The 26622-nt window shown below is 34.3% G+C and overlaps 1 protein-coding gene across 2 annotated transcripts; it reads left to right on the forward strand.

The window, feature by feature from the left end:
* Positions 1-217: 217 nt before the first annotated feature.
* On the forward strand, positions 218-25457 carry STAP1 (signal transducing adaptor family member 1; the record flags this gene model as incomplete). 2 transcript variants are annotated; one of them, XM_081303057.1, is made up of 7 exons in its annotated part: positions 218-337; positions 5582-5653; positions 9810-9923; positions 12486-12542; positions 16142-16314; positions 22995-23064; positions 25260-25457. In XM_081303057.1, the coding sequence occupies 7 exons, from the start codon at positions 218-220 to the stop codon at positions 25383-25385; spliced, it is 732 nt and encodes a 243-aa protein (XP_081159183.1). In that variant the 3' UTR covers positions 25386-25457. The 2 variants fall into 2 exon arrangements, with proteins under 2 accessions (XP_081159183.1, XP_081159182.1); XM_081303056.1 differs by lacking the exons at positions 218-337; positions 25260-25457 and adding an exon at positions 18032-18160 and having other exon boundaries at positions 5246-5653; positions 22995-23484.
* Positions 25458-26622: the final 1165 nt, after the last annotated feature.

Here is a 26622-nt window from a genome sequence, read left to right on the forward strand (position 1 = left end):
ACTATTCTTTCTTACTTCACAAAATGTAAAGGGAAAAAAGTGTGGGGGGTGGGGTGGGTGGGGAATTGTGTGTCTCCTGTTGGTGGTAGTATTTTGTAGTTAAAAAAGCAAGTGAGGACTTCCTCTCTGAACAGTTGCCTTTTCCTCTCACGCAAGGGAGATTTCATTTTGTTTGAGACTGGATACAGTTGAAACCAAACCACACACCACAGAGGGTATGATGGCTAAGAAGCCCCCGAAACCAGCCCCTCGCAGGATCTTCCAGGAAAGATTAAAGATTACTGCTCTACCCATGTACTTTGAAGGATTTTTGTCAGTCAAGCGGGCAGCAAACCAGGTAAGTGTACAGATGATAATGGTAAACATGAAACTTCAGTTTAAATATAAAAGTCATCTCATGGTGATGTGATGTGTTAAAGTGTCCTTGTTTCTATTTGAATTATTCCCTCTTTTTGTCCTTGAACTCAGAAAATTGGTTCTAATTTTGCATAATTTAAATACAATGTATAGCTTACATATGCATATGTGTGTATAATGTATATAATACTGTTTCTAGTATTAGGCCACTAATACAATAGTCAGTGCCCGAATTTAGAGCAAAAATGTTCATTTAAACATCACAGAAGATATCAGCTTTGAAGATAGTTTCTTTATATTTTCTCCATGATTTACTACTATGCTTCAATGATGAATTAATGATATTTCGATTAAAATTAAACTTTCTACTCCTATTATTCTCAGTTATATTGAAGTTTATAATGATCAAATTAAGTGATAAACCTTTTTGAAATGATAAAATTGATACTGTTTAATATGGTTATACATTCTAAAAACACTATTCAACATAGTGACTTTAAAAGATAATATTTAGAGTGCTAATATGATTAGTAAGTTATAAAAATATTTTTTTCAAAGCAAAATATTAACAAAGCACTTAATATTTTTAAAATATAAAAATTAAAACATATAGTTAGTTAAAATAATTTCCTTTAAAATAATAATTGTGGTTAACTTAAAATAATAAGGTAAATAAATATGAAATTGCCTGTTACTAAAAAAAGAATGAAATAATTAATTTAGGCCAGATACTATAAAATTTTTGTATTGGCTGAAATTGGAAAAACTTTAAATGTCTTCAGAGATGTCACTAAGAAATGTTCAGTGATGATATGAAGATATATTTTTAAGGCTTCATTAATTCTTATGGAAAACTTATGTATATGAAAATATCTCTAATGAGACATTGATATTTCCCACATATATAAAAAATAAGAATCTTTAGGCTAAACTTTCTTCATTGAAAGATATAGCCTTCAAAATTAATTTTTAAAAATATGTAAGTATCTATAGCTAAATATGTATACCTAGATATTAATTATTGATTGATGTTTATAGATGATTCAGATTATACTGGTATTCATGAGTTCTTATCAGAAACTAAATCAAGACTGTGACCAGAAGGTCTCTATATGCTGAATGTAAGTTTGTTTTGTCTTTAGGTTTGTGACTGTGATTGCCTATTGTTATTTGTAACCTTACTTTTCCTCCAAGACTGCTTTTTCACTCAACTCAGTGCCTTTAAATTTGCCTCTTCTCCCTTTTAATAAATTCTCCTTAATCCTTTCCATGAGTTTTTGGTATTGCTTGCCAGTTAAACTCCCCTTTTTCCCTGATTAAATCTACCCAATTAATATCATTTTCTCCCATTTACCTGATTAAATCTACCCAATTAATATCATTTTCTTGTGACTGGATATGTCTGTAATTTTTCTCAGGAGCACAAATGAATGTCTGCTTTTACATTCAGAGGGAACTCAATGAACCTCAGCTGGCTATTATTGATGTTAGATATTCTAGCTATGTACAATTAAATGAATGGGACTGGTTTAAAAAAATAACAATGGTAGACTTTGAGTTCAGGGGTTCTCTTGCTTTTCTTTCTTTCAAGAATCATTTAGTTTTGAAGTTAGATTTAATCTTAGAAGACAGTTAAGTTCCCTAAACAATATACCAACATTCCCATCTCCTTCTGCACTCTCCCTCAACCCCATTCTAGTTCTGAAATACAAAATATCCTTGACGTACTCCTTTCATTGCAAAGGCTTACCAACAGGGCAGAATGTGAAAGCCTTAATTTTTAAAAAAGTAGTATGATAAGCCAAATAAAGCAAATCAACTCCCACAAAAAATTGATTTTTTTGTTATTATTATGAAGATAAAAAAGTACAAAACACCTATTAAAAATGTAAATGATGAAGTAATGCTCTTCTTCATTTTTGTTGTTAAAGTGATCAACATTTACTGAGTACTTGCTATATCTCAAGTTCTATGTTTTTATTTACCTCATTATCTCATGCAGTTCTTCAGTACCCTGTGAAACAATAGCAAGAAGCTGGTTTCGTTATTTCTATTCTTGGTCCCTTAAAGGTGAACTCTAACTAGGGAGGCATAATAATAATTATTATTCAGTATGTTTTAAAATGTTTACAAACCTGTACAGCTATCACCACTGTTTCCAGAACATTTTAATCATTCCAAAACAAATCTCCATGAGCAGTCATCCCAAGTTTTACATTTTTAGACCTGTTCATTTGGATTTTCCTCTCTCAAGTTTCAAACCAATTAGAACCAGGAATCACACAAATTAAGATCTATTACTTATCTTTATTATTGATTAAAGTCTATCAATATGTGATTTTGATTTAAGGCTGTTTATCCAAGGTTTAGGTAGTCTTGAACTACCTCAAGTCATGACTCAGTTTGAGAGGCATAAACCTTCACTTCTTAGAGGTCCTTTGCCTCCAGCAAGGAATGGAACAGAATACCCAATGTCTCCTGATGGACTGAGCTGATGAAGGACAGGAAGGGGCTGAGCTGAGTATGCTGCCTCCCCAACTCACCAATCCTACTCTCTTCAGAGGAGATAATCCATTCTGGCAGTATTCAATAATGCAGTGTAGGTTGGAGAGTATAGGCAGCAGAATTGCCAGGCAAAGGGCAATGCACTTTGCATACTATATGAAAAGAATAAAGAAAAACTTCTAATGGGATTGAAATTAAGATTTGTTCTCTCAGCCAGGTGTGGCAGGCTATGCCTGTAACCCCAGCAACTTGTGAGGCTGAGGCAAGAGGATTACAAATTTGAGGTCAGCCTGGGCAACTTAGTGAGACCCATCTTAAAATAAAAATCAGAAAAAACTGGAGATGTAGCTCAGTAGTAGAGTGCCCCTGGGTTCAATCTCCTATACCAAAGGGGTAGGGTGAGAGAGAGAAAGAGAGAAAGAGAGAGAAAGAGAGAGATTGGTTTATCCTTTTGTGTTATTAAACTGCTTGACTCTATCAACTATACACATTGGGCATCTGGATTCCAGACAAGATGAAGAACCTCTTTGTGGGGCTGGGGTTGTAGCTTAGTGGTTGAGCGCTTGCCTCTCATGCATGAGGCACTGGGTTTGATCCTCAGCACCACATAAAATAAATAAATAAAACAAAGATATTGTGTCCACCTACAACTAAAAAGAAATTAACAACAACAACAAAAGAACCTCTTTGCCTGATTTTGTAATTGTACCAATGAGGACTATATTTTGACAGATCCCTGAATCATATATATTTTTGAATTGTTCTTTTTCTATGGTGACTTTTTCTTGTTTAAGTAGCATCTGCTGGTGTATAACACTTTTTTAGCCATCTCTTAATTAGAGATGTAAATTGGAGTGAAATGACCGCAGAACTTGGACAAAGATACCTTGTCCCAAGATTCATTTCTGTGCCTGAGGTGGACTGTTGCAGTAATACTAGTGATGTGTTTAAGCTTCACTATATCCACATCCCATTGAAATTTGACTTTCCTTTCCTCCCTCAAAGTGTTTGAGCCTATTTTTCCATCCTTTGCCTCTGGAATGCGTCAGATGACATACTTTGGTAAATGTGATGAAAGCAGAAGCTTAGAATATGCTTCTGAATTCTTGCCTCTCTTACTCCTCGGAATCCTTCTGCCAGCATGTGAACAAATCTGGACTAGCTGACTGGAGGATGAGAGATCATAAGAATTAACCTGTTTCAGCCTTCTCTACTAGTTCTACATTCACAACCCAGACCTATACAGGTAAATGAGGCCACTCTAGACCATTTAGCCACAGCCACATACATCCAGATCAGAAAAACAATTAGCCAGCCACAGAATGGTGAGAAATAGAAAACATTTGCTGTTTTAGTTCAGTAAGTGCACTTGGGTATTGGTTTGTTTGGTAAGATGGTTTGTTTTATAGAAAAAAATAATAATAAAGCCTCTTATTAAAAGGTGAAACTAGTTCTATCAAGAACACAAGAAAATATGATGGTTGTAAAACAAAATTATTATTTTATTATTATCTAATCTTGGGAGCTAGGAAAAAAGCAAGATGAGGTTGTAGAGTTTCTATTATTTGAGAAAATAAATGCATAAATTCTGAAGAGGTGACAAATGTTGTCCTAGGTCAAAATAAAAATAAATGATATGTCAATATGGAAAGGGTAAAAATATTAGAGTAAAAAGTATCTTCACATTTAGGAAAAAATGAAGAAAATTATTTCTGTGGCTTTCTTACCTCTATCCTCAACATGTGAGCCATAATGACTCATCAAATTGCAAAAATTCAACTTACTGTATCCTAAAAGATGCCAGGTGCAGTGGCGCACTTTTATAATCCCAGCAGCTCTGGAGACTGAGGCAGGAGGGATAGCAGGTTCAAAGCCAACCTCAGCAAAAATGAGTCCCTAAGCAACACAATGAGACCCTGTCTCTAAATAAAATACAAAATAGGGCTGGGAATGTGGCTCAGTGGTCGAGTGCCCCTGAGCACAAAAATAAATAAATAAATAGATGATAGATAGATAGATAGATAGATAGATAAATCCTAAAAGAAAGGTTGAGCTAGATGTCTATTAAGCCTACTAGAATTCTTAAAAAGATACTTTTGGAAAGAACTAGATATGGAGGTAAGCTTTTAAATGTAGAAAGATTTTATTCTTTATTCTTTAAACTCACTTGTTATTCTTTTGTAATATAGCCAATCTACATAATTATTGAAGTAGGCTTTCACTTGAGTAAAATGAGAGTCTGATGATGTTATTGAAATTTTTAAAACTTAAAATATCATATTTCTATAGTATTCATAGTAATGTGAATGTGTTAATAATTAAATAACACATGAATGAAATTTAATCTTCAAAGTTTAATTTTGATGGTATTATTATTTTCGTCATTATCAAAAAAGTTAGATATCATACCCTTGTTCTTTTCTGGCTCCTTAAACAGCACTTTTCATGTGCTTCCACTGAAATTTATAAACAGTCTGAAATCATTGAGAAGAATTTGGAAAATTATCTAAATACAAATCAAACTGTATTCTTACCTCAAATATTATGCTAAACTAAATTTGACAAGAATTTAATCAAGAATGAAATATAAACTTAAGTCATTAAAAATTAGGGTAATCATTTAGGATAAAGAAGAAACTTCGCAAACATTTAAGAAATCTAAAAAGAAAATAGTTGAATATACACTAAAGAAATAATGCCTATGATTTCTTTCCCACAGGAGTATAAACGTTATTGGACAGAGTTGAGAGGAACTACACTTTTCTTTTATACTGACAAGAAAAATACAATAGTAAGTAGTTAAACAAATTCAATTGATTCAATTTTTCCCAATATGCCCATGTCACACAGTCTATTATTTGTTTTGGATTTTCTGCCATCCCAAAATAAAGATGTTGTAGTAAAACCAAGTCAGCTGAAAAAGTTTGAATCTGATGGCTGTAAATTATGATAAATTCAAGGTAAAATTTCCTGGGCAACTCAGAAGGTATTAGCTCGTGTTTTAAACTCAGCATTCTCTTCTTTCTGATCCTGATAATTAGAGCTTAGTTAAAAGGTGGACATTTTGGGTGTCTGGATATAAATTACTTAATAGCAAGTGAAAGCCTCAATTTCTTCACTTCTTATCTTGCTGTAGCATGCAGTTATAATCTGAAACAAGATGATACCCAGAGCAAAACAACATATAATGTCACAAATTAATTTTTCTATAAAGACAAAAACATATCCCCCAAAGCATGAGAGCAACACAAGGGATTTATTTGTTTTAATTTCAAATTTTAATTGTATGTTTCATTTATTTCATGAATAAGATATTTTAGTGCAAGTGTTTGCCTACCTTGTAATATTATACTTAAAAGAAATTTTATGGGCCAGTAACTTATTCAGATATAAACTTATTTAGATATAAGTATTTACATCATGAATATAGTAGCCTGTACTTCTTAGAACATCATTATTAGAGCTGTCATACCCTGATTTAATGAAAGAAACAAAAAGACAGCTGTGTGATGTATCCCACATTTAGGCATTTCAGCCCCATTAGCAGTGAACTAGCTGAAAACTATTAAAAACAAAAACAAAAAAACTTAAAATGGTCATCTTTTACCAGAGCTCTGGATGAACAAGATTTACACAATGGTGTTGTCAGAAACCACAATAAATTGTTGAAAAATGAAGTTCTCTGCTGTGCATTCCAACTTCCCACTGATGTTAGTAAATCAAAAGCTCATCATCTAAAACCTTGTATGATGCACAGTAAATGTGAATGTTAACAGAATCTTGTTTACTTACTACAATGTGGCAAGAGGCAGTACAGCTTGGTGACTGCAGAGCCTGGTGTGCTCAGACATTGCCCATCCTGCCACTGTTCACTGTGAGGTCTTGGGCTACTTACCTAATCTCTCTGTGTCTCGGGGTATCAAAGAGGGAACTGGTAGAAAAATGATGACATCTCAAATTGCACAACGTGAAGAAAATATAATAAAGTTTTAATAAATATTCAGAGCAATGGGCACAGTAAGGACATCACAAAGGATAGTATAGAACCCTGGAGCTAATAATAGTGCCTTTTTACCAAGAAAAAGGAGAAAAAGAAGAATGAGAGAGATCATACTTGAGAGAGGTAGGATCTTTGGTTGAGGAAACAACCACACAGGGTAAGAAATACCCAACTTCACTCTCCTCCCCCTTCTGATCCCCTGCCAGTGTTCCTCAGTGGTCCAATAGAACAACAAGTCAAAGAATAAGGGAAGTCCTTAATGTCATCCTTAAAGGTCCCTCTCCTAGTATAGAGTTGGGTAGTAAAAGGATAAGTGAATTTAGAGAGGCAAACTACAAAAAGAGTTGTAGAGGAGATAGCCATACTCTCAGTCTTCAAATCACTAAATGTAGGATGAAACATGGTCCATCTCATAAGACTATTAAAAGAATTACGAGATGGGTCATGTAAGAATATAAGTGAATACATGGCAGATAATAAGCATTCAAATTTTATGTACATTATCTATTTATTTCTAACAGCAACTCTCCAGAGTTGGTACATTTTTAATCCCCACTTTATAGATGAGAATATTAAAGGTAAGGTTTAGGAAATTGTACAAGATCAGACAGCTAATAAAAGGGGTACAATACAGGTCTTGCTCATGTGCCAGCCTTCTGAATTACTCCGTTATAAAAAGGCTGTTAAAATGAAATGCTGCAGAATTACTCATTTACCAATTTTGATATTCAAAAGAGGATGCAGACTTTTTGGGAAGGTTTTTTTTTTTTTTTTTTTTTTGGGGGGGGGGGTGATTGTCTCAGGAGATAAAACTGGGACAGACCAGGAGAGAATTGTAGGTATTTATTTAGCTTTCAGCAGGGCAGTATTTAAAACTGTCTTCACATGTCTATAGGACTTTAAGTCATATGAAAGAGCCACTGAATTTGTTTAGAGTTATTCTAGAGAAAATGGACAAACACCAATGGCTGGGACTTACCTGGAGGAAAACTGTAGCTAAGTACAACCAAAAACTTGCTAATAGGCAGAGCTACTTGGGAGACATGAGCTCCCTGTTACTGAAGATGTTCAACTATAGGTTGAAGGAATACTGGCAGGAGACCCTGGATCAGGGTCAAGCATCAGGTGGCAGCTACATTAAACAGCTGACCTTTGAGACTCTTTGTGACACTACAATTAAAAACAAAATATGTGACTTCCTTTCTTCTAATCAATGCATCAGCCCACAGCACTCTGTCTAACTCTACCACTTCTTCCTTTGTTGCTTCCTCTTTTTTGCTGCAAAACTCACTGAGTTTGATCTAGACTGTTCATCAGGAAAAAAAAAAAAAACTTTTTTTGTTTAATTTTAAAGTCTGACTTCATTTCTTTGTACCTCTTCTTCTATTTTTAAATCTTCTTTGTTCATTGAACATAAACAGACCAACCCAAATTTATTCTCAACCTCATCAATATAGAAATGGCTCTGGAAAATTTTTATTTTCCTATTTTCATGTCCTACCTGATTCAAAAAATAAAATAACATTTATAAGAATACAGTAAAACAAGTTACATTAAGCATAACTAAGAGAATTAAGATAGTTTAACAAAAACAAACACACACATTAAAAAACCTTGCTACAGTTGTTTTTTTCTAATACTAGAAGGCAAAGCTGTCTCATTGCATGTAGATCAGTCCATATAGACCAACTGCTTTGAAGAAATATATATATATTTTTTACTTAGATAAGATAGTGACTTTTTAATGAGATTCTCATAACTAGTGGTGTGTGGTAAAAGTTGAAAATTGCTTTCTGGAAAAAATGTATGTATGAATATATGTACATAAAAACATAAATGTTATTGATATAAAAATGTATAGCACACAATTAGAACAATGTACAATTCCCTTTGTTATAATTTCCTTTTTAGCAAATTGATTCTTACAGAATGCTTTTCTTGATTTTTGCTGAATCAGCTTCTTCAATGAATTAGTTAATATATTGTCAATTTTTTCTCATTTATATTGAAACAGCTTCGGCTACAACAAACTTAGAAGTTTCATCTGCATTATTAACATTCTTTCATTTACTTTCTTAAGCCTAGCATGGTGGCCAGAAGTCAGTGGACCTTGGACCAAACCTGCCAAATCTGGCGTTGATTTTATACAGTCTGAGCTATGAATTTGTCTATTTTACATTTAAAAATTTTGTGAAGAAAAAACAGAAACAAAAATAAGAATATGCAACAGAGACTTTATGCCTAAGTTTTACTATGTGATATTTTACCAAACAAACAAAAGCTGCCCCTGGGACAATAAAAAGCCCTGAATTGTAAGGAGTTTACCAATTCCAATCGTATAAATATTCCTTCCATGACTGATTTAAACCTATCAGTGTGACCTCACTGAACAAGAAATTGAGAATAAAAGCACAGTAGCACCATGATACAGTATTTACCACACAGAACAAAGACATAAATAACCACAAAGCATAAAGCATGGTAAAGTGTAGTAATATAATTAGAAAATAATAAATTGAGTTTTAGTTATAACTTTGTTTTAATATAATTACTTATAAATTATATCTATATAATTTAATTTTTTAAAAAAAATTAGTTATTGATCAACATTTTATTTATTTATTTTAATGTGCTGCTGAGGATCAAACCCAGTGCCTCATGCATGCTAGGCAAGCACTCTACCACTGAGCCACAACTCCAGCCCTATATAATTTAATTTTTAATAGTGCCTATGTTCAACAACTCACTTGCAAAATTTATGAAAACATAATAATTTTGCAAACATATATGATTCAGGTCCAACAGACCACCTCATAAGCACTTCCAAATACCCTCTGGGGTTGGGTATCATGGAAATGACTAATCAATTTAAAGTTAAATATTATTTTTTTTCCTGCTACAATATGTATGATCCATGAAATAATGAGATTTTCTTTTATCTTTGTAGTACGTGGACAAACTAGACATAATAGACCTTACATGCCTTACTGACCAAAATTCAACTGAAAAGAATTGTGCAAAATTCACCCTTGTTTTGCCAAAAGAGGAAGTGCAGCTGAAGGTGAGTGAAGAGACAGTCTGTAAAGAGCTGTGATTATAATAGCATTTGCCTCTAAAAACCCAGTAGGTAAAATAAAGAGGAATTAAAAGAGGGGCTAAGTTTATACTTTGTTAATATTTCTTGCCCTTAACCAAGAAGTATACTTTTCTGAACTGGATTTTAGAAGAGCATGTTCATTTATTTAGTATACAAACACAATGAAAGCTTACACTTCTATTCTTTGACAAAGTCAGGGATCCCACCTGGTGTTTTTAAAAAGTTGTTCTTGAATCATCAAAGTGAGCTAATTAATAATAAGCCAACAACTGTAGTAATAACATAAACATAAAAAGAACAACTTGGAATTGAATAAGATGTAATAGGAGATACTGCCAAGAGATTACTGGTTGACCTTGAAATCAATAGTTTTTAAACTTTAGCATAATAAGAATTACCTGGATTTAGGAAAGCCAGACCCCATGTAAACCTGAGACCCAGAATCTACATTTTAAGCAAGTTTCCCAGCTGATAAAGTGTTTAACAGCACAGAATTAGAGTCTGGTGTTGTGTTAGTAAGCTTTTTGTTGCCATGACCAAAAATACCTGACAAGAACAACTTAGAGAAGGAAAAGTGTATTTTGGGCTCACAGTTTCAGAGTTTCAGTCCATGGTCAACTGGCTCCATTGCCCTAGGCTTGATGTGAGCCCATCATGGTGGAAGGAATAGCAGAGGGAAGCTGCTCAGCTCATGGCTGCTGGGAAGGAGAGAGAGAGAGAGAGAGAGAGAGAGAGAGAGAGAGAGAGAGAGAGAGAGAGAGAGAAAGTACAGGAAGCCAGGGACATAATATACTCTATAATCCCCAATGGCGCACCCTACTTCCTCCAGCCACACTCTCATCTATCTATAGTTACCATTGAATAGTCCCTTCAAGAAATTTAATCTACCAGATGGATTAATACACTGATGAGGTTATAGTTCTCATATTTTAATCATTTTACCTCTTAACATTCCTGCATTGCCTAACACATGAACTTTTCAGGGTATACCTCATATCCAAACCATAACAGGTGTCTGCCTTTCATTTTGGGCTGATTTAGGTAGTAGTTGTGTGATTGTAGGAAAGTTATTGAAGCTCTCTACACACTTGTTTTTTCACCCAGAAATATGTTTACTCAGATGTAATCCTCTGACTAGGGACTATTTGAACCATCTTATTAAAATTGTAACATTGTTCCCCTCTTCTATCCACTAGTCACATAAAAACTTAGTTTTGGATTAGTGATGTGGAAATTATGTTGCATGAGTGACTCCATTTTGATTTTTAATCTGGTCTATAGGGACTCAGTGCAGAAGCCTAGTCCAAACAGTGCCCTCCTATTATGTTTGTTTAACAATATTAAACAAAATAGTACCTGTGGCATGCGTAGAACAGTAGCTGCCATTATAAGCACTCCAAAAATGTTGGGTGATACTGTTATTATGAGTAGCAGTGCTAATAGTAGTGGTATTTAAAGTTAAGAATTCAGTTTCTACATTGGTTGCCCCAAATTTTAAGCTGGTTAATGCTGAATAGCAATGGAGAAAATAAGCAATAATTGATATACTGCAGAAATGAGTTTGCTAATGTAAGGGTTCGGTGAAAAGTCAGAGGAAGAGACCACCAAGAGACTGACTCATGCAATTGCAGAAGGGGATTTATTGAGGATCCAATTCAGTGCGCTGAGGCTCTAGGCTCACTCAAGAAGCAAGAGCAGCCCAGAGCCCAGAGCAGAGGCTAAGCAGTGCTTAAGTACACTTTTTGGGGAGGGTGGGGGCTTTGCATACATCAGAACAAATCAGCATGAGGCGCGGGAAAATTGAACAACAACTCTCATACATGATTAGCACATTCATTGGAGGGAACAGGTCGGGCGGGGGTGATTGGTCACTCCTAAGGGGGGGGGGTACACATTCAAACTGATTGGTTCAGGCCCTGTATTCTTACATGACAAACTGCACAGGGCCCTAGGCTAAATGGACAGTAGGGCGTTGTCTTAACTATCTCAGGAATTTCAGGTTCTGGGTGTAGCAGAGGAACTTAACAATACCTGGTCTTTCACTTTTTAATTCAAGCTTTGCAGCTTAGAAACTTTACAATGCCGGGTCTTTTACATTTTAATTCAGGCTTTGCAGCTTAGAAGCTTTACCCTTTCACTAATATTTGATTTTTTTGAGCTAAGTATAAATTTGTACAATTTTACTTGTTTAGTAAGCATAGAAATTAAAGGTTCATAGTTCTTTTTCTGATAACAGAAAACAGTATTGAAATATTTTGTAAGAAACACACATTAGTAGAACTAAAAAAGAAAAATGAATTATTTCTGCCTCTCAGCTGAATTTAAGTGTTTTAGAAAAATTACAACTGTTTCCTTAAACAATGTGCTTTGAAAGAATATGCATTTTGTAAATCTTGCTGTTTTGTTGAATTATGTATCTTGTCAAATATAATCATATGAAAGTCTAAAGTTATTTGAAGTTAAAGAATTAATGCTCATAATCACTCATGTGTTTCTTTTGTCTTTGTTTTTTGTCTTCGTCTTTAGACAGAAAACACAGAAAGTGGGGAAGAATGGAGAGGCTTTATTCTTACAGTAACAGAGGTGGGAGGTCATTACTATTGATTGATTCATTTATTCAACACATATTTTCTGACCTACTCTGAACCATGTAAGTGGCGAAATATATAGCAATTTAAAAAGACAGACCTAAATCCTTGCACTTGCTCCTGAAAGTCACATTTTTATCAGGGGGGTAGAGAGGGAGAAAGAAAATAAACAAGTAAACAAACAGGATCATTTCACATTGTGATAATTGTTGCAAAGAAAATAAACCAGTCAATATGCTAGTGACTAACAGGTGGTTAGAGAATATACTTTTTCTATCTTATCTTTTTGACACAGAGGTTCTTTGTATATTCTGACATTTGTAGCTTACATAGTACTCTCTAAAATAATTTCCAATTCCTTTCTTATTCATTTACAAAATATTTACTGATATGTACTTTATGGATAACAGACAACATAAAAGAGAGACATAAAAATTAAAACTCACCTTTAAACATTTGTTCAGTGAATCTTAAACGGATGGGATGTTTATCTGTTTAATTGGATGGCATCTTGTCAGAGGAAAATAGTAAGATCAAGTATTTGGAGTTAGCAGTTGTAACAAGATAACTACCATTAATTTGAATAAAGCCATATAGCAATTGAACTCAAAACAGGAGATACTTTGATAACCAGGCCCCTCAAAAACACTATGTTCTCTAATACTTTTAAAGGTAATTAAAAAAATACACATTTATTAGGGTCAGTTAAACACAGATTCTATCCAAAGTTAGTTTCTAAGTAAAACCTTTGGAGTCACATGAAATAAGCACTGCACTTTACACAGATGTTGGATGCTGGTTCTTCATCTTAGCCAGTAACAGGTAGAGCTTGGAGGTTCATCTGCCATGTAAGGAAGTCATGAAAGGTTAGAAAAGTAAACCAGTTTAAGATGAGAAGGACATGTTGACTTGTCAGCATGGGGAAGGAACTCTTGGGGGGAACTGTACTTTCTCCTTCTGTCATGGATATAAGGAAAGAACTGAATGAAGAAAATAAAGAGAGAGGAGGCTCAACAGTAACACAGGTTTATTCAGGACAAACTCAGAGAGGGGGATTCAGTGGAGACTGAGATATACTTGGGGTATGAGTGAATTATTGGGGTTAGGCCTGTGCTAAGGGGCTGTCAGGAAAGGGTCCTTGTGGTCTTCACCTCTATTCTTTGAGGAAGTTGCTGTTCCAGTTAGAACTGGGTGTTTTCAGAATTCAAGTCCCAGATAACAATTTACTTTCTTTGCATGACAATAGAGTGTTGTCTGGGGTTTAAATCAGGCTGAATCAGAGTGAGCTTGACTCTTGTTCTAAGATGAGGATATGTTTCAAAAGGGCATTGCCTGGATCAAGTTCTTCCTAACAAAATGGAAAGGTGTCATCATATGCCTCTGTGCTTCTTATGCTGGGGTGCAAGTATTCTAAGAATATGAGAGGAGGCCTCAGGGAGAACGCTAGAAAAACCTTGGTACATCTTCCAATACACTAATTATACTTACTCTTTGAGGTAAGGATATAAACAACATTATTTTTCTATTAAAACATGCACATAAAATAAAATTTATGTAAATTTTAGAGAAGACAAGTTCTCTTGATTTTTGTGCTCTATAAATGTTTTGTGCTATGGTCCCAGATCACCATGATCACCATGTGTAGACAGTCATACACATATATTGTTAGAATTATAGTAGAGAAGTGTGAGAAACACATACCAGCTGAAGAGGTTAGACATGGCTTTTGAGTCAAATAAACAAACACAAGTTGGAGTGCAGGTTCCACGGCTTCCTAGCTATGTGACCCTGGACTAGTTATTTAATCTTTTGAAGAATTTTTGTTGTTGTTGTTTTTGTCTTTTCACTTGTAAAGAGGGGACAATCATGTCTTATAACATTGTTGTGTGTATGATGCTTGAGAATAGTAGTAAAAAGTAGCTGAAAGGAAAAAAATTACAATAACATTTAAAATTTAAGGAATAACTATTTTATTAGTTTTTTTTAACCCTAATTTTATTTTTTCTAGTTTGGTATATAAAGAAATAGCTTTGCTGGCTATTAAGTAGCTTTGTTACCTAGGGGAATGATCTCTAAATGTTTTTGATTATGTGCCTCTACTGGCAAATTTTATTTAAATTTCACATTTACAGATCTATATAATAGATAATAAATGAAGCAAAAAAAAAAAAAAACAGTATACAAAGTGCAGCTCTGTTTGTTTTCTTTCCATATTCACGTGGACTATCTTGCATACCACAGGAAAAGTATGCATTCCCCTCTGGTTATAAAGATTATAATCAATTATGGCTGCCTCTACATATAGACTAGCAAGTGTCACATATAGAAAAATATTCTGCCATTCAGACTATACCCCCAAGAGAACACAGCTGGTCATAATGTGGTAGTAAACTGGAGGTACAGATAGACTTCAGGAGGACATATATGGGTGAATCAGTCCAAAATATATCTCTAGAAAACATCAAAACTGATAGAATAATAAAAGTGTTATGCTCGAATTCGGGACCCCCTAAAGACCACCAGATACCAAGATGGATGTAAGCAGCAAAGAGGTGTTTATTGCGAGCTAGCTCAGTCCTCCGTGCACACACAGCAACAGGTGACGCTACGAGGCCCAAGCTCAGGGTTTGCAGCACTTTTATACATTCTTTGGAGAAGGCAAGGACCCCCACATACATCATAGCATCTCTTAGCAAATCATCACACATGGCGGGAAAATCAAAAAACAACTCTAAAACATGATTAGTGTATCAAGTGGCGGGAAACAATCTGGAAAGAATTATTGGTTAGTTCAAGGGGTTGACGCACTTAAAATTGATTGGTTTAAATTGTGAGTATGCCGCAGGGGGCTATGTGCCAAACTGCAGGGCTTCTAGTTTAGATACTCGTCACTACACCTAGGTGGGGGCCATCTGGAATTTCAGATATGTGGTTATCTTGGCCTATCTTAAGTGATCACCATCTGCGGCTTTTCCGAGAACTGTTTCTACAGAGCTTTTCTGTAGTATTTTCCTGACTTTAGGACTATAGTAGGTCAGAGGTTAAGTTTAAGAGCAAAATGAGGTCCCAAGCAGAATGAGATTGCTTAGGTCTTTCAAAAGTACCTTAATTTAATATATGAATGAATGTTTGAAACACACCAAAATAGAGACCTCTGATTGCTGATCTTCTGTCATCTACTGGGTAGCTCTACCTCAATTCTATGTTGCATAATAAAATGGAATGTATTCTAATTTGTGCTCTCACTGTCTAATTTGTACTCTTGAACTTTCCTGCATCAATGTACTAGTGATCTTAGAATGAAATTGAGAGGTTGTTACTTAAATTAACTTTTAGTACTAGGTAGATGTAGCTTGCTTTGGGACCAGGTCATAAGGTTGATTTATTGGAAGACAGGTGTCACCCTACACAGGTTCTAGTTGGTTTAGGGGCAGTTCTAAGACATTCACTCTAGATCAAGTTCTTTTCTCCATGATTCTGCCCATTCTTCTCTGTCAGGTAACTATAGCCCTTAGCATCATAATAGGATATTCTCTACTAAATAAATATGTAATTTAACTCTTTCTAATCTGCCTATTATTTAACTGGTTTCAGCTGTCAGTTCCACAACATGTGTCACTTTTACCTGGGCAAGTTATTAGACTGCATGAAGTCCTAGAGAGAGAAAAGAAAAGGAGGATTGAGACACAGCAGGTACCAAATACATCTCTGGAAAAAGAGAAGGAACCAATTGAAGATTATGTGGATGTACTGAACCCTATGCCAGTGTAAGTACACAATGAATTCCAGTTTATTCATTCACTTAAGACTAATTAAAATCTAATTATTAAGTAGAGCTACCTACTTGACCTTATTAAATTTGGGACAATAAAAACTCTTTGAGGATAAGCTATGTATTTTTGAGTACCTGCCACATTTCCTCTTCTGTTATGTTCAACATAATGCAGAGTTGAACCAATCTTCTTACCACATAGGAAATCCCCTTCTACCCACACCTTTAGACCAAACAGATAACCCTTCCGGAGCTCAGACCTAAATAAAAGTTCCTATGAAGGAGGAAGGAAAAGATATTTTCACCATACAACTCTATTGTTGAGGGCCACACTTGGCATTTTTGCCAGAAGGGAGTGGTTGAGAGATGCCAGCGAGAGCCATTGAGATGATAATGGTTAAGTTAAGCTGCTATTCAGTTGTATATAGACCCTTGCTGTCCTCCTCCGGTGCTACTTTGGAGTTCTGAGGAGGGATTCTGGTTGGGGGTGTTCCTGGAAGGGCCGCATGGGTGGCGTTTGTGGGAGTTCCGGCAATAAAGGAGTTCCTGTTTGAACCTACAAGTGCCTCGTGGCGGCTCCGTTATTTTGTGCCCAGCCAGACTGCGGCACTCTATAATTGACTTGTCTTCTATCATAAATTATACTAAATAATTTTAAATACTTGGAATGTGTTCAGCTGACCAATCAGTAAGTAGTCATTAAGCTTGTACTTTAAAAGTACAAGTCATTAAGGAAAGCCGTTTCCAAAGTATGTGTGGTGTTGTTGGGCACAGAACATGCTGAACTGAACATCATCCTCCATTTCTCTTATATTTACTTGAAAAGGTCGTGAGCCTTTTCCTTCTAGAATCTTGGTGTTCTTGTCTGTGATACCTGTCCTGGTACCATCTTTGACATCAGATTCTAATACATTGTCTATATATACTACAATCACTGAAACCCACCAACCATTACTTTTACCAAGAAACAATGATGGACTAGCAGGTTAAAAGTCATAGACTGCTTTTTCTTTTTTGCTCAACTAAACAACTAATATGTTTATTACAGATAAATAAAGAGAAATTTAAGATCATTCCCTGTCCTGCTATTCAGAGATATTTGCCATTACTATTTTTGGTATATTGCATATCCAGCCTGATTTTTTTTTCAATGAATTTGACTATATATTTCACTGATTGCAATACACATTATAAAATGGGAAATGCTTTATTTTTTATTTTATGCATAAAAATACCAGTGTCATATAAAGATATATTATACCAAAAGGAGTGAGTTCAGAAATAACCTTACTATCAGTTATTTAAAGCAGAGATAAAGTAAGAGAAACATTTAGAGAAGTATTTTGACCCTGAAAGGAAACCAACATAAGATATTATCCCAGATCTTGTTTGTCAACTGAAACTGAGAATATATTGTTAACTGTTGTTTTAGATTGTCAAATGGTAATGGTCAGTATATGCTGATCAGCTATCCTAAAAACTAGGGGCTTTGGAAGAATGAAGGAAGGAGGCCCTTGGCATTAGTCTACTCAGAGTGGCATACACTTGTAATAATATATAGTAATAATTATGTAATTGTTACATAATATATAACTAGAAGTTTTAAGAAAATCTAATAACTAAAGCTCTCAAAGGTATTTTGGTAGTATTATTTTTAAGTAATTGTATTTATCAGTGAAAAACAAAGTCTGTTTTCTATCTTACTTCTGTAGATGCTTTTATACAGTTTCCCGGAAAGAAGCCACCGAGATGCTGGAGAAGAATCCTTCCTTGGGAAATATGATCCTGAGGCCTGGTAGTGATAGTAGAAACTACTCCATCACTATCCGACAGGAGATAGAGTATGTTTAATTTTTTTAAATGTGAGAAATTGTTAAAAGCATGACACCACTTTAGAAAGCAAAGTAATATAAATTCAGATCAGTACCTGCTATATGTTTTGCTAGAGCCAAAATATAAACATAAGAATAGGGAGGGATGGCTGGGGATGTGGCTCAAGCGGTAGCGCGCTCGCCTGGCATGCGTGCGGCCCGGGTTCGATCCTCAGCACCACATACCAACAAAGATGTTGTGTCCACCGAGAACTAAAAAATAAATATTAAAAATTCTCTCTCTCTCTTCTCACTCTCTCTTTAAAAAAAAAAAAAAGAATAGGGAGGGAATATCATAAAATATATTCTTTCAACTCAACAAAATATAGTTGTATTCATTCTTTCAAATTAACAAATATTTATTGAGTAACTACAATATGAAAAGTAATTCTCTGAGCACCAAGGAAATAGAAGTGAGAAAAAAAAATACAGTGAAGCTTCATGCACTTGCCTGTTACTTCATATAAATAGATACTTTTCTTTATATACTTGTCATATGCTCTGAATAGATGGCAAGAATGTTAGATGCTAAATCAGATCCTCATTCTGTGTGTGTGCATGCACACATCTGTACATGTATTTTTTCACAAGGAATACCTGTCAACCTTTTTGTGACCTCTTTATGTTTTTTGTTTACTGTAAGTCAATATTTGTTAGCTGATAACATATGCTATAATAACAAGTTATCATAAGCTAAACATTAACATTGGATTTTCAACTCCAATGAATATAGTAGAATATCATAGATGTTTTAGTTCAACATATTTGATTTATAACTTAATTGACTATCTTGAAACAAATAAAAAAAAATAAATAAAAAGTTAAGATTGCTGTTAAATGTCAGTGAGCCTAGAACCCCTGAGAAAAAAAGTAGATTTTTCTGTTTCGTGTCTCCTGGTCCAGGAGTTTGACATATTTCAGGGTTTAGGAAATTGAGTAATTTTCCAAAGTATAGAATGTCTTTAACTGACCTTCCATAAAAAATAAGAGGATATAAAACTGAATTAAAATTTATATAGATTTTCTTTTCTTAAAGAAACATAATCTAAATGCTTAAAAGCAAAATTAGGTCATAAAAGACAGTAATTTTTTTTCTTCATGTATTCTTTCTTGGTCTGATTGTTTTTGATCCACTTAAAAATATGTATATTTTCTGCACAATAGAATATTTTAAGATAGTCTACATCCAACCTTTGCAATTAGCTATGAGAAACAACACTGTTTCCAGTTATGATCAAACAGTGTTTGTATGCTTAGGACATGAACTTAACATCACAGTTTTACTTATATTTGAATTGTATTTAAGCTATATTTCAAAATCATAAGAAATAGTTTGGCAAAGAAGTTCATATCAAAGTTACATAATTTAATTTTAGTATACTCAGACCTAGTTTGAAATGAGCTGATGGTCATAAAAATTTATACAAGATTGGATAAAACTAACTCCCACACTCAGCTTATATTTAGAAACCCAGCATTGAGGTAGAATGGTCTTACTAAAGCATTATTTATTTCAGTATGTGCTTATTTAGGATTTGGAGGATATTTTAGACATAGAAGTGGCTTAGAAAATTTTAACTCTTGTCACATAAATTCCCTTTGTGAGCCAAATAGATATATTATGTTTAGGATCATTACTTTTGTTCTCTAATGTATCAGACCTTTTAAAATGTCTGAATTTAATATGTTCTATTTAACAGGTTACTTAATTTTTAAAGATAGCAATTATAGAGAATATGTGAATTTTAGCTTAAAGAATTTGGCAGAAATCTAGACTATTATGGAGCACCTGTGCTTCCCACAAACCAATTCATTTTCTTACAGGAAGGTTATAGGAGAAATGTTCAGTCATGCAAGTTAGAAGAGTGTGTCTGGTAAAACATGAGCTGAAAAGAACAAGTAGGTTTACAAAGCAATACTTGAAAGTAAAATGTTTTCCATCTGTTAACAGATCAGCTGTGGGAGGGAAGACTATTATCATAAATAAACAGAAGTCATTCAAGCCAAAATACCAGGTGACTCCTCTTTTGGTGGAGAAGACCATCTATCTCTACCTAGCCCAGTGGCAAAAGAATTGATCAGACATGAAGCTATTCTTGCAACAACTTCATGTTCTTGGAATTGTTACAGCTAGGTACCATGCTTGTATTATAGACACTTTGAAAGGCCATTGGCTAATTAAGCAGTAAAAAACATTTAGCCAAAGTTTATTTTTTCTTTTTGGCTAAAATTGAAATCAGAAACTAGGAATAAGTACTTATAACCACATTTAAGGCCACACATTTCTTTTTAAAAAAGACTAGTTGCTTCATTTTTTAGGTTATAATCAGGAAAATCTTAAACAGCAAATTTTAATGATCTTGACTTTTTCTCAAGTTTTGGTTCTAAACACTATTGCCATATATGCCTGTAGACAACTAAAAACAAAAACAAAAACAAAAAACAATATATGAAAGAAAACAAAATTTAAAATGAGTGAAAGCCTGAATGACTTCAATAAAATTTTCCACCTTATTTTTGCTTCAGAATCTAGTTTTATTTCTGTCGCTTTTTCTCTCACAGTTTTCCCCTGAATGGTGATAAGATTATGGCTATTATTATTAACTACAATCATCATCTTCTCCTTACATAACACCATTCATGGATCCTGTGTTGAGTGATGGCAAAAACTTCCTTCAGGCATAATAAAAATATTGAGACAGGGATGGGGATAATTTTCAGTGGTAGAGTGCTTGCCTAGCATGCAAGACCCTAGGTTTGATTCCCAGTACCATGGGAACAAAAAACAGATTTAAGAAAAACATTGAGGCAAGACAGTTTTTTCCATGTTTTACAAATGAAAGGATGAAGACTCACAGAAACTGCCAAGTTAAAAAAATAAAGTGTTGTAAAAAGTAGTTGTAATATACTGAGTGTTTAAATGTATCAGACACTGTACAAAAAGAGCTTTGCAAGCATTAACCCACAATAGTACTGTAGGTAAATCATTACCATCTCCATTTTTTTAATATTTATTTTTTAGTTGTAGTTGAACACAATACCTTTATTTATTTATTTTTTTATGGTGGGGGCCTTGCAGTGCTAGGTGAGTGCTCTACCGCTGAGCCACAACCCCAGCCATACCACCTCCATTTTATAGATGAAAAATGAGGGCTTACAGAGTGCACATGATAGAACCAGAATTTGAAACAAGTTTTCTATCAATCTTCCAAAAAATGGAAATTGCTTATTTTATAGAACTCAAGAATTCTAACTGAAATTGAAGAGAATTTTCAAAAGTAACAGATTATGAAGATCTTTTCATGGTCGGGGTAAACCTAAAGTCAGAGTCAATCACCCTAAAAGGGTGCATGTAAGATTCTCTGTCCAAAAATGTTTCTTTCACTAGTCTGTAACTGATATCTGAAGTATCAGCATTAAGGAAGGAGAAAGTTTGGTTAGATTTTATCCCATGTTATGAAAGTAATACATTGGAATTAATTTATTATAATTATTATTTTTCAATATGGTATTTAGTTGAGAGGACAGTTGGATTTAATGGTATATTAGGAAAGTCCCCTGATTAGAAGGCTTCTTTATACTTCAGTCGTAGAGAAGTATGAAATAGAAATGGACAAAGAAGTAATTTTTAAATTTTTTTTTGTCTTAGTTGTAGTTGGACACAATATCTTTATTTTATTTTATTTATTTTTTTATGTGGTGCTGAGGATTGAACTTAGCACCTTGTACATGCTAAGTGAGTGCTCTACCCCTGAGCCACAACCCCAGCCCCTAAAGAACTAATTTTTTTTAAAAGGTGAAAAGGCCATATAGACCAGATTAATCTGATAAACTATTTTGCTTTAGACAGCTTCTGAACATAGGACAAATGTTGAATTAGTTTGTCATTTAAACAAATAACATCATCATAAATGCTGTTGATTTTTGAACATTAGAAAAAGTTTTGGTTCTAAACACTATTGCCATAAGAATCAAAGGAATTCAAGACAAACATACTATTATTATTCAAAAATAACTGGCATGGACACTGACTTCTGTTTTCTGTATAAATTTGTTTAGTTCTAGATAGCAGCAGAATATGTGCTTCTAAACTTTTTAAAATTCAGTTTCATAAATATTTATTATGTCCTAATTCTGTAATACAAAGATGAATAAAATGTATATTTTGTTCTTCAGCAGTTCATAATGAATAAAATACCATGAATTTAGGGGGACATATAATTTAGAGTGTTATTTGACAATAGAAAAGAAAAGGTTTCGATTCATCTGCTATACATTTCCTTTCTCTAAGACTGCTCTGGAGTTAGTAGATATCCAGGTGGTATTTGAGTTACAATGAATAAGGGATATGGAGGGCTCTCTGGTTAGATTAATGATGAGGCAGAGGAGAAAGCAATTTGCTTTCAATATATTTTTTTTTACTTCTTTAACAAAGAGATCTGTATATACCTACATAAAATTTTATAACGTCTACTTTGTGGCTTACTGACATTTAAAAATTTTTTTTGTACCTGAATGATTTTTAGTTCTTGAATTCTTTTTCCCTTTTATTCTTTCTCATTCACTTACTCAGTGAGCTAGATTTCCTGTATCTACCATGTGTTGCCTCCCAAAAGAGATGCAGTAAATCAGCTTAAAAAAATAAACAACCCAGCAGGGATGGGATGGTTTCCCCACCTCCACCCCACTCCACTATAGTCATGGGCACATAGGTTTAGTAGATAGGTCATATTTTATATTCACTTGAGTTTGCATTGGCTCAGTCATATAATCAAATGGAGATTTACCATTTGTTTCATTTTAGCATGCCAAGAATCAAGCACTACAAAGTGATGAGCATAGGGAAGAACTATACTATTGAACTGGAAAAACCTGTAAGTAGATATTTCTTTGCTATTGATGAACTTTTCTCTGATTCCTCCCAAACTTATCTTTATAGAATATAAAGAATGGAAAAGCATATTTTTCCCCCCTTAGGGATATAGTGGCAAAAAATAGGCAAGATAAGGAGGCTGGCAGGTGGAAGATATTTAGGGTGAGAAGTGAGATACAAGGACAGGTGGTAGAAGTAAAGTAGAAGATAATCTGCTTCTAAAAATTCCACTGTTTTCTTGTGAAGTTCTTATCAATATAATTGTTTCAGGGAGAGAAAATATTTTTATTAAGCATCTATTTTACATATAAGCATTAAAATGTGCTATGGGAAGAAATCTGCAAATGACTAGTCTTCTAAAATTTGCAATGCAAAAGTTCAGAAATTCCCTCTTAATAGCAACATACCAGTGAAGAAAGGGTTTCTTCCTTGTCTTCAACCTTTCTCCCATCCTAGCTGACTTATCATGTGGCTAAAGATATCAAATCTTAACTACCTGATACCATGTTGGGCATAGAGCTAATTTACATATGCAATTTAATCTTTTTCATTTGTCTGAGGTAGATATTATTATACCTCTCATTCAGGTGAGAAAATTTATTTACACTCGTCTCAACTGATGAAAATGTGGTGGTGTATCCTATGTTCTAGTATGCTAATAAAAAGGAAAGGTAGGGCTGGGGATGTGGCTCAAGCTGTAGAGCGCTCGCCTGGCATTCGGGCCTCCTGGGTTCGATCCTCAGCACCACATACAAACAAAGATGTTGTGTCCGCCAAAAACTAAAAGAATAAATAAATATTAAAAAAAAAAAAAAGGAAAGGTAGCAGAATACAACAGTTACTAAGAGGGCATTATGTAAAATTGTGGATGTGTAACCGACGTGATTCTGCAATCTGCATTTGGGGTAAAATTGGGAGTTCATAACCCACTTCAATCTAATGTATGAAATATGATATGTCAAGAGCTTTGTAATGTTGTGAACAACCAATAAAAAATAAAAATTAAAAAAAAAGGAATACAGCTAAGTTTTAGGCTGTAAGAAAGGAAAGATGATCCCGGAAAAATGTCTCTGAATAGCACTTAAATGGAATTGGTAAATCTTAAAAGAATTTCTTTGTTTCTCCAGGCCCACTGTGTTGATTAAACAGAAAAAGGATAGTGTGATCAAATTTTTTATACTTCACCCATAACCCTTATAGAAAAGGCAGCTGCTGACTCCTGTAACTTGACTTGCTTATATCTTCACCATAAATGCCTCCCAGTGCCTCTCATGTCTCAGATCCATGCCTCCTAAGCTTTAAAACAAAGTTCTAAGTAAGGAGGCAGAGAACTTGTTGCTACAGGATCATCCAAATAATCAAGTGATTACAATTTATGGTCAAGGAAGAATAATGTAACTGGTACATCTTTGTAACTGGTGGACCGGTACTCGTTTCTGTCATTAGTCTCCACAGCTGCTTTCCTCTTTCACTCTGCCAACCCTGTCTGTCACTCAACCAAATTGCATTTTGATGAATTTTTTTCCTCTTCAAGGTTACCTGGGATATTCACATTTAAGCAGACTTCACCAGATGTGTGACCAACAAAATTTTTGTTGGGGGTAAAGCTACATTTCAGTTACTCCTAGATCAGTAAATTATCCTGACACAATGAGATATTAAAATGCTTAAATTCTCTGGCTTTAAGTATTCTTTAGTTTCAAGAAGAGAAAACTAACTATGCCTAATTTAGACCAAAGTGAATTTATTACAAGAATATAGAATGTTGTTTTGATAAACATTCTGAAGGCTAGGAAATCCTCAGGGACTGACTAGGAATTAGTTACTTGTACTAATAACCATTTTATTAGAAAGCTGCTATTCTTTTTTGTTCCTCTATTCAAGTTCAAATTTCTGGCCTAACTTCAGTAATTCTTATGTCTTAATTGAAGAATAGCAAGGTAGCTAATTATTGTCCACCAGATTGTACTCAATAGGTAAGGGGTAATTCCTCAACAGAGAACTGCAACATGCTTATTAGAAAGGAGAAATAAGACACAGGGGTAAGGAAAACTACGGTTAGTCAGTAAGCTACGGAAGTAAATTACTGACATGATTTTCAGGAAATACACAAGAATCCTCATTAAATTACAGTTGAGCATATCTTACTCTTTACCTGGGTGACTCTGAGCCTTCTCTCACTTTCTCTTTATACAGGTAACACTCCCAAACCTTTTCAGTGTCATTGATTATTTTGTGAAGGAGACTCGAGGAAATTTAAGACCATTTATATATTCAATTGAGGACAAGCTTGGTATGTTCTTCACTTTGTTGCTGAATTAAGGAAATCACAAGGCTGGGGATGTGGCTCAAGCGGTAGCGCGCTCACCTGGCATGCGTGTGGCCCGGGTTCGATCCTCAGCACCACATATGAACAAAGATGTTGTGTTCACCGAAAACTAAAAAATAAATATTAAAATTTTTTTAAAAAAGGAAATCACAAGAAAACCAAAAATCTCTGATGTGATTTGTTTCAAGTAGAGGAAACTAACTATGCCTAATTTAGGCCAAAGTGAATTTATTACAAGAATATAAAATGTTGTTGTGATAAGCATTTTGAAGACTAGGAAATCCTCAGGGACTGTTAGGAATTAGTTACTTGTACTAATAACCATTTAAAAAATTTATTAGGAAGCTGATAACCTTTTTTGTTTTCCCTAAATTGGTGTGAAAATTTAACCAAATCCAATAAAAATCCCAGGAGAATTTTTGTGTAAATAGCAGCATGGTGATTCCAAGTATTATACCAAAAGGCCTAACTTAACTGATTTTTATGTATGTAATTTAATTTAAAAAATCCTAAAATAAGTAAATAAATGCTAGTCCAAGAACATGAAGCTACCATTTTTCCTTGCTGCTCTGAGGTCTCATGTGAGAGTGACATTACCATTTACTGTGTTCTTCCTTGATAATTACCTGGAGTCACTTGATTATTTGGATGATCTAGGCAGTCTAGTTCTCTGCCTCCATCATTATAGCCTGGATTATCATCTTTAAAGATTAGAGATGAGATGAAGAGAGGTCAAGCCACTCCTAGCTGAGAGTACCAGATATGTGACCAAGGCTCACTAGGACAATCCAGCCCCACTCAAGCCACTGGTTACTTCAAATCATATAAGTGACATCAAGTGAAAGTAGAACTGCCCAACTGAATCAAAACCGAATTTCTGACCCATAGATCAGGATAAAATAAAATGCTTGTTGAAAATAACCATTACGTTTTTGGGACAGCTTGTTATACAGCATTAAATAACTGATACAATATAATCCACGCAGCAGGAAAGTTATATTGGATTTTCTATCCTCTCCAATGTCATGGGTATGTGAACTGTGCTATTGCACAGGGTCCCATGCTGGGTTTAATGGTCTTCTATCATTGTTTTGAAATTCTTAATTTATGCACAAGGGGTTCACAAATTTTGTAGCTGGTCCTAAATATAATCTTTATCTGTAATTCCTCAACACCTACTCATTCCTATTTGGGAGCTTTGGAGTTTGTTTCTGGGTTCTTCTGTGTGCA

This window comes from Spermophilus citellus (genome assembly GCF_964194105.1).
Source record: "Spermophilus citellus genome assembly, chromosome: 8".
Lineage (NCBI taxonomy): Eukaryota > Metazoa > Chordata > Mammalia > Rodentia > Sciuridae > Spermophilus > Spermophilus citellus.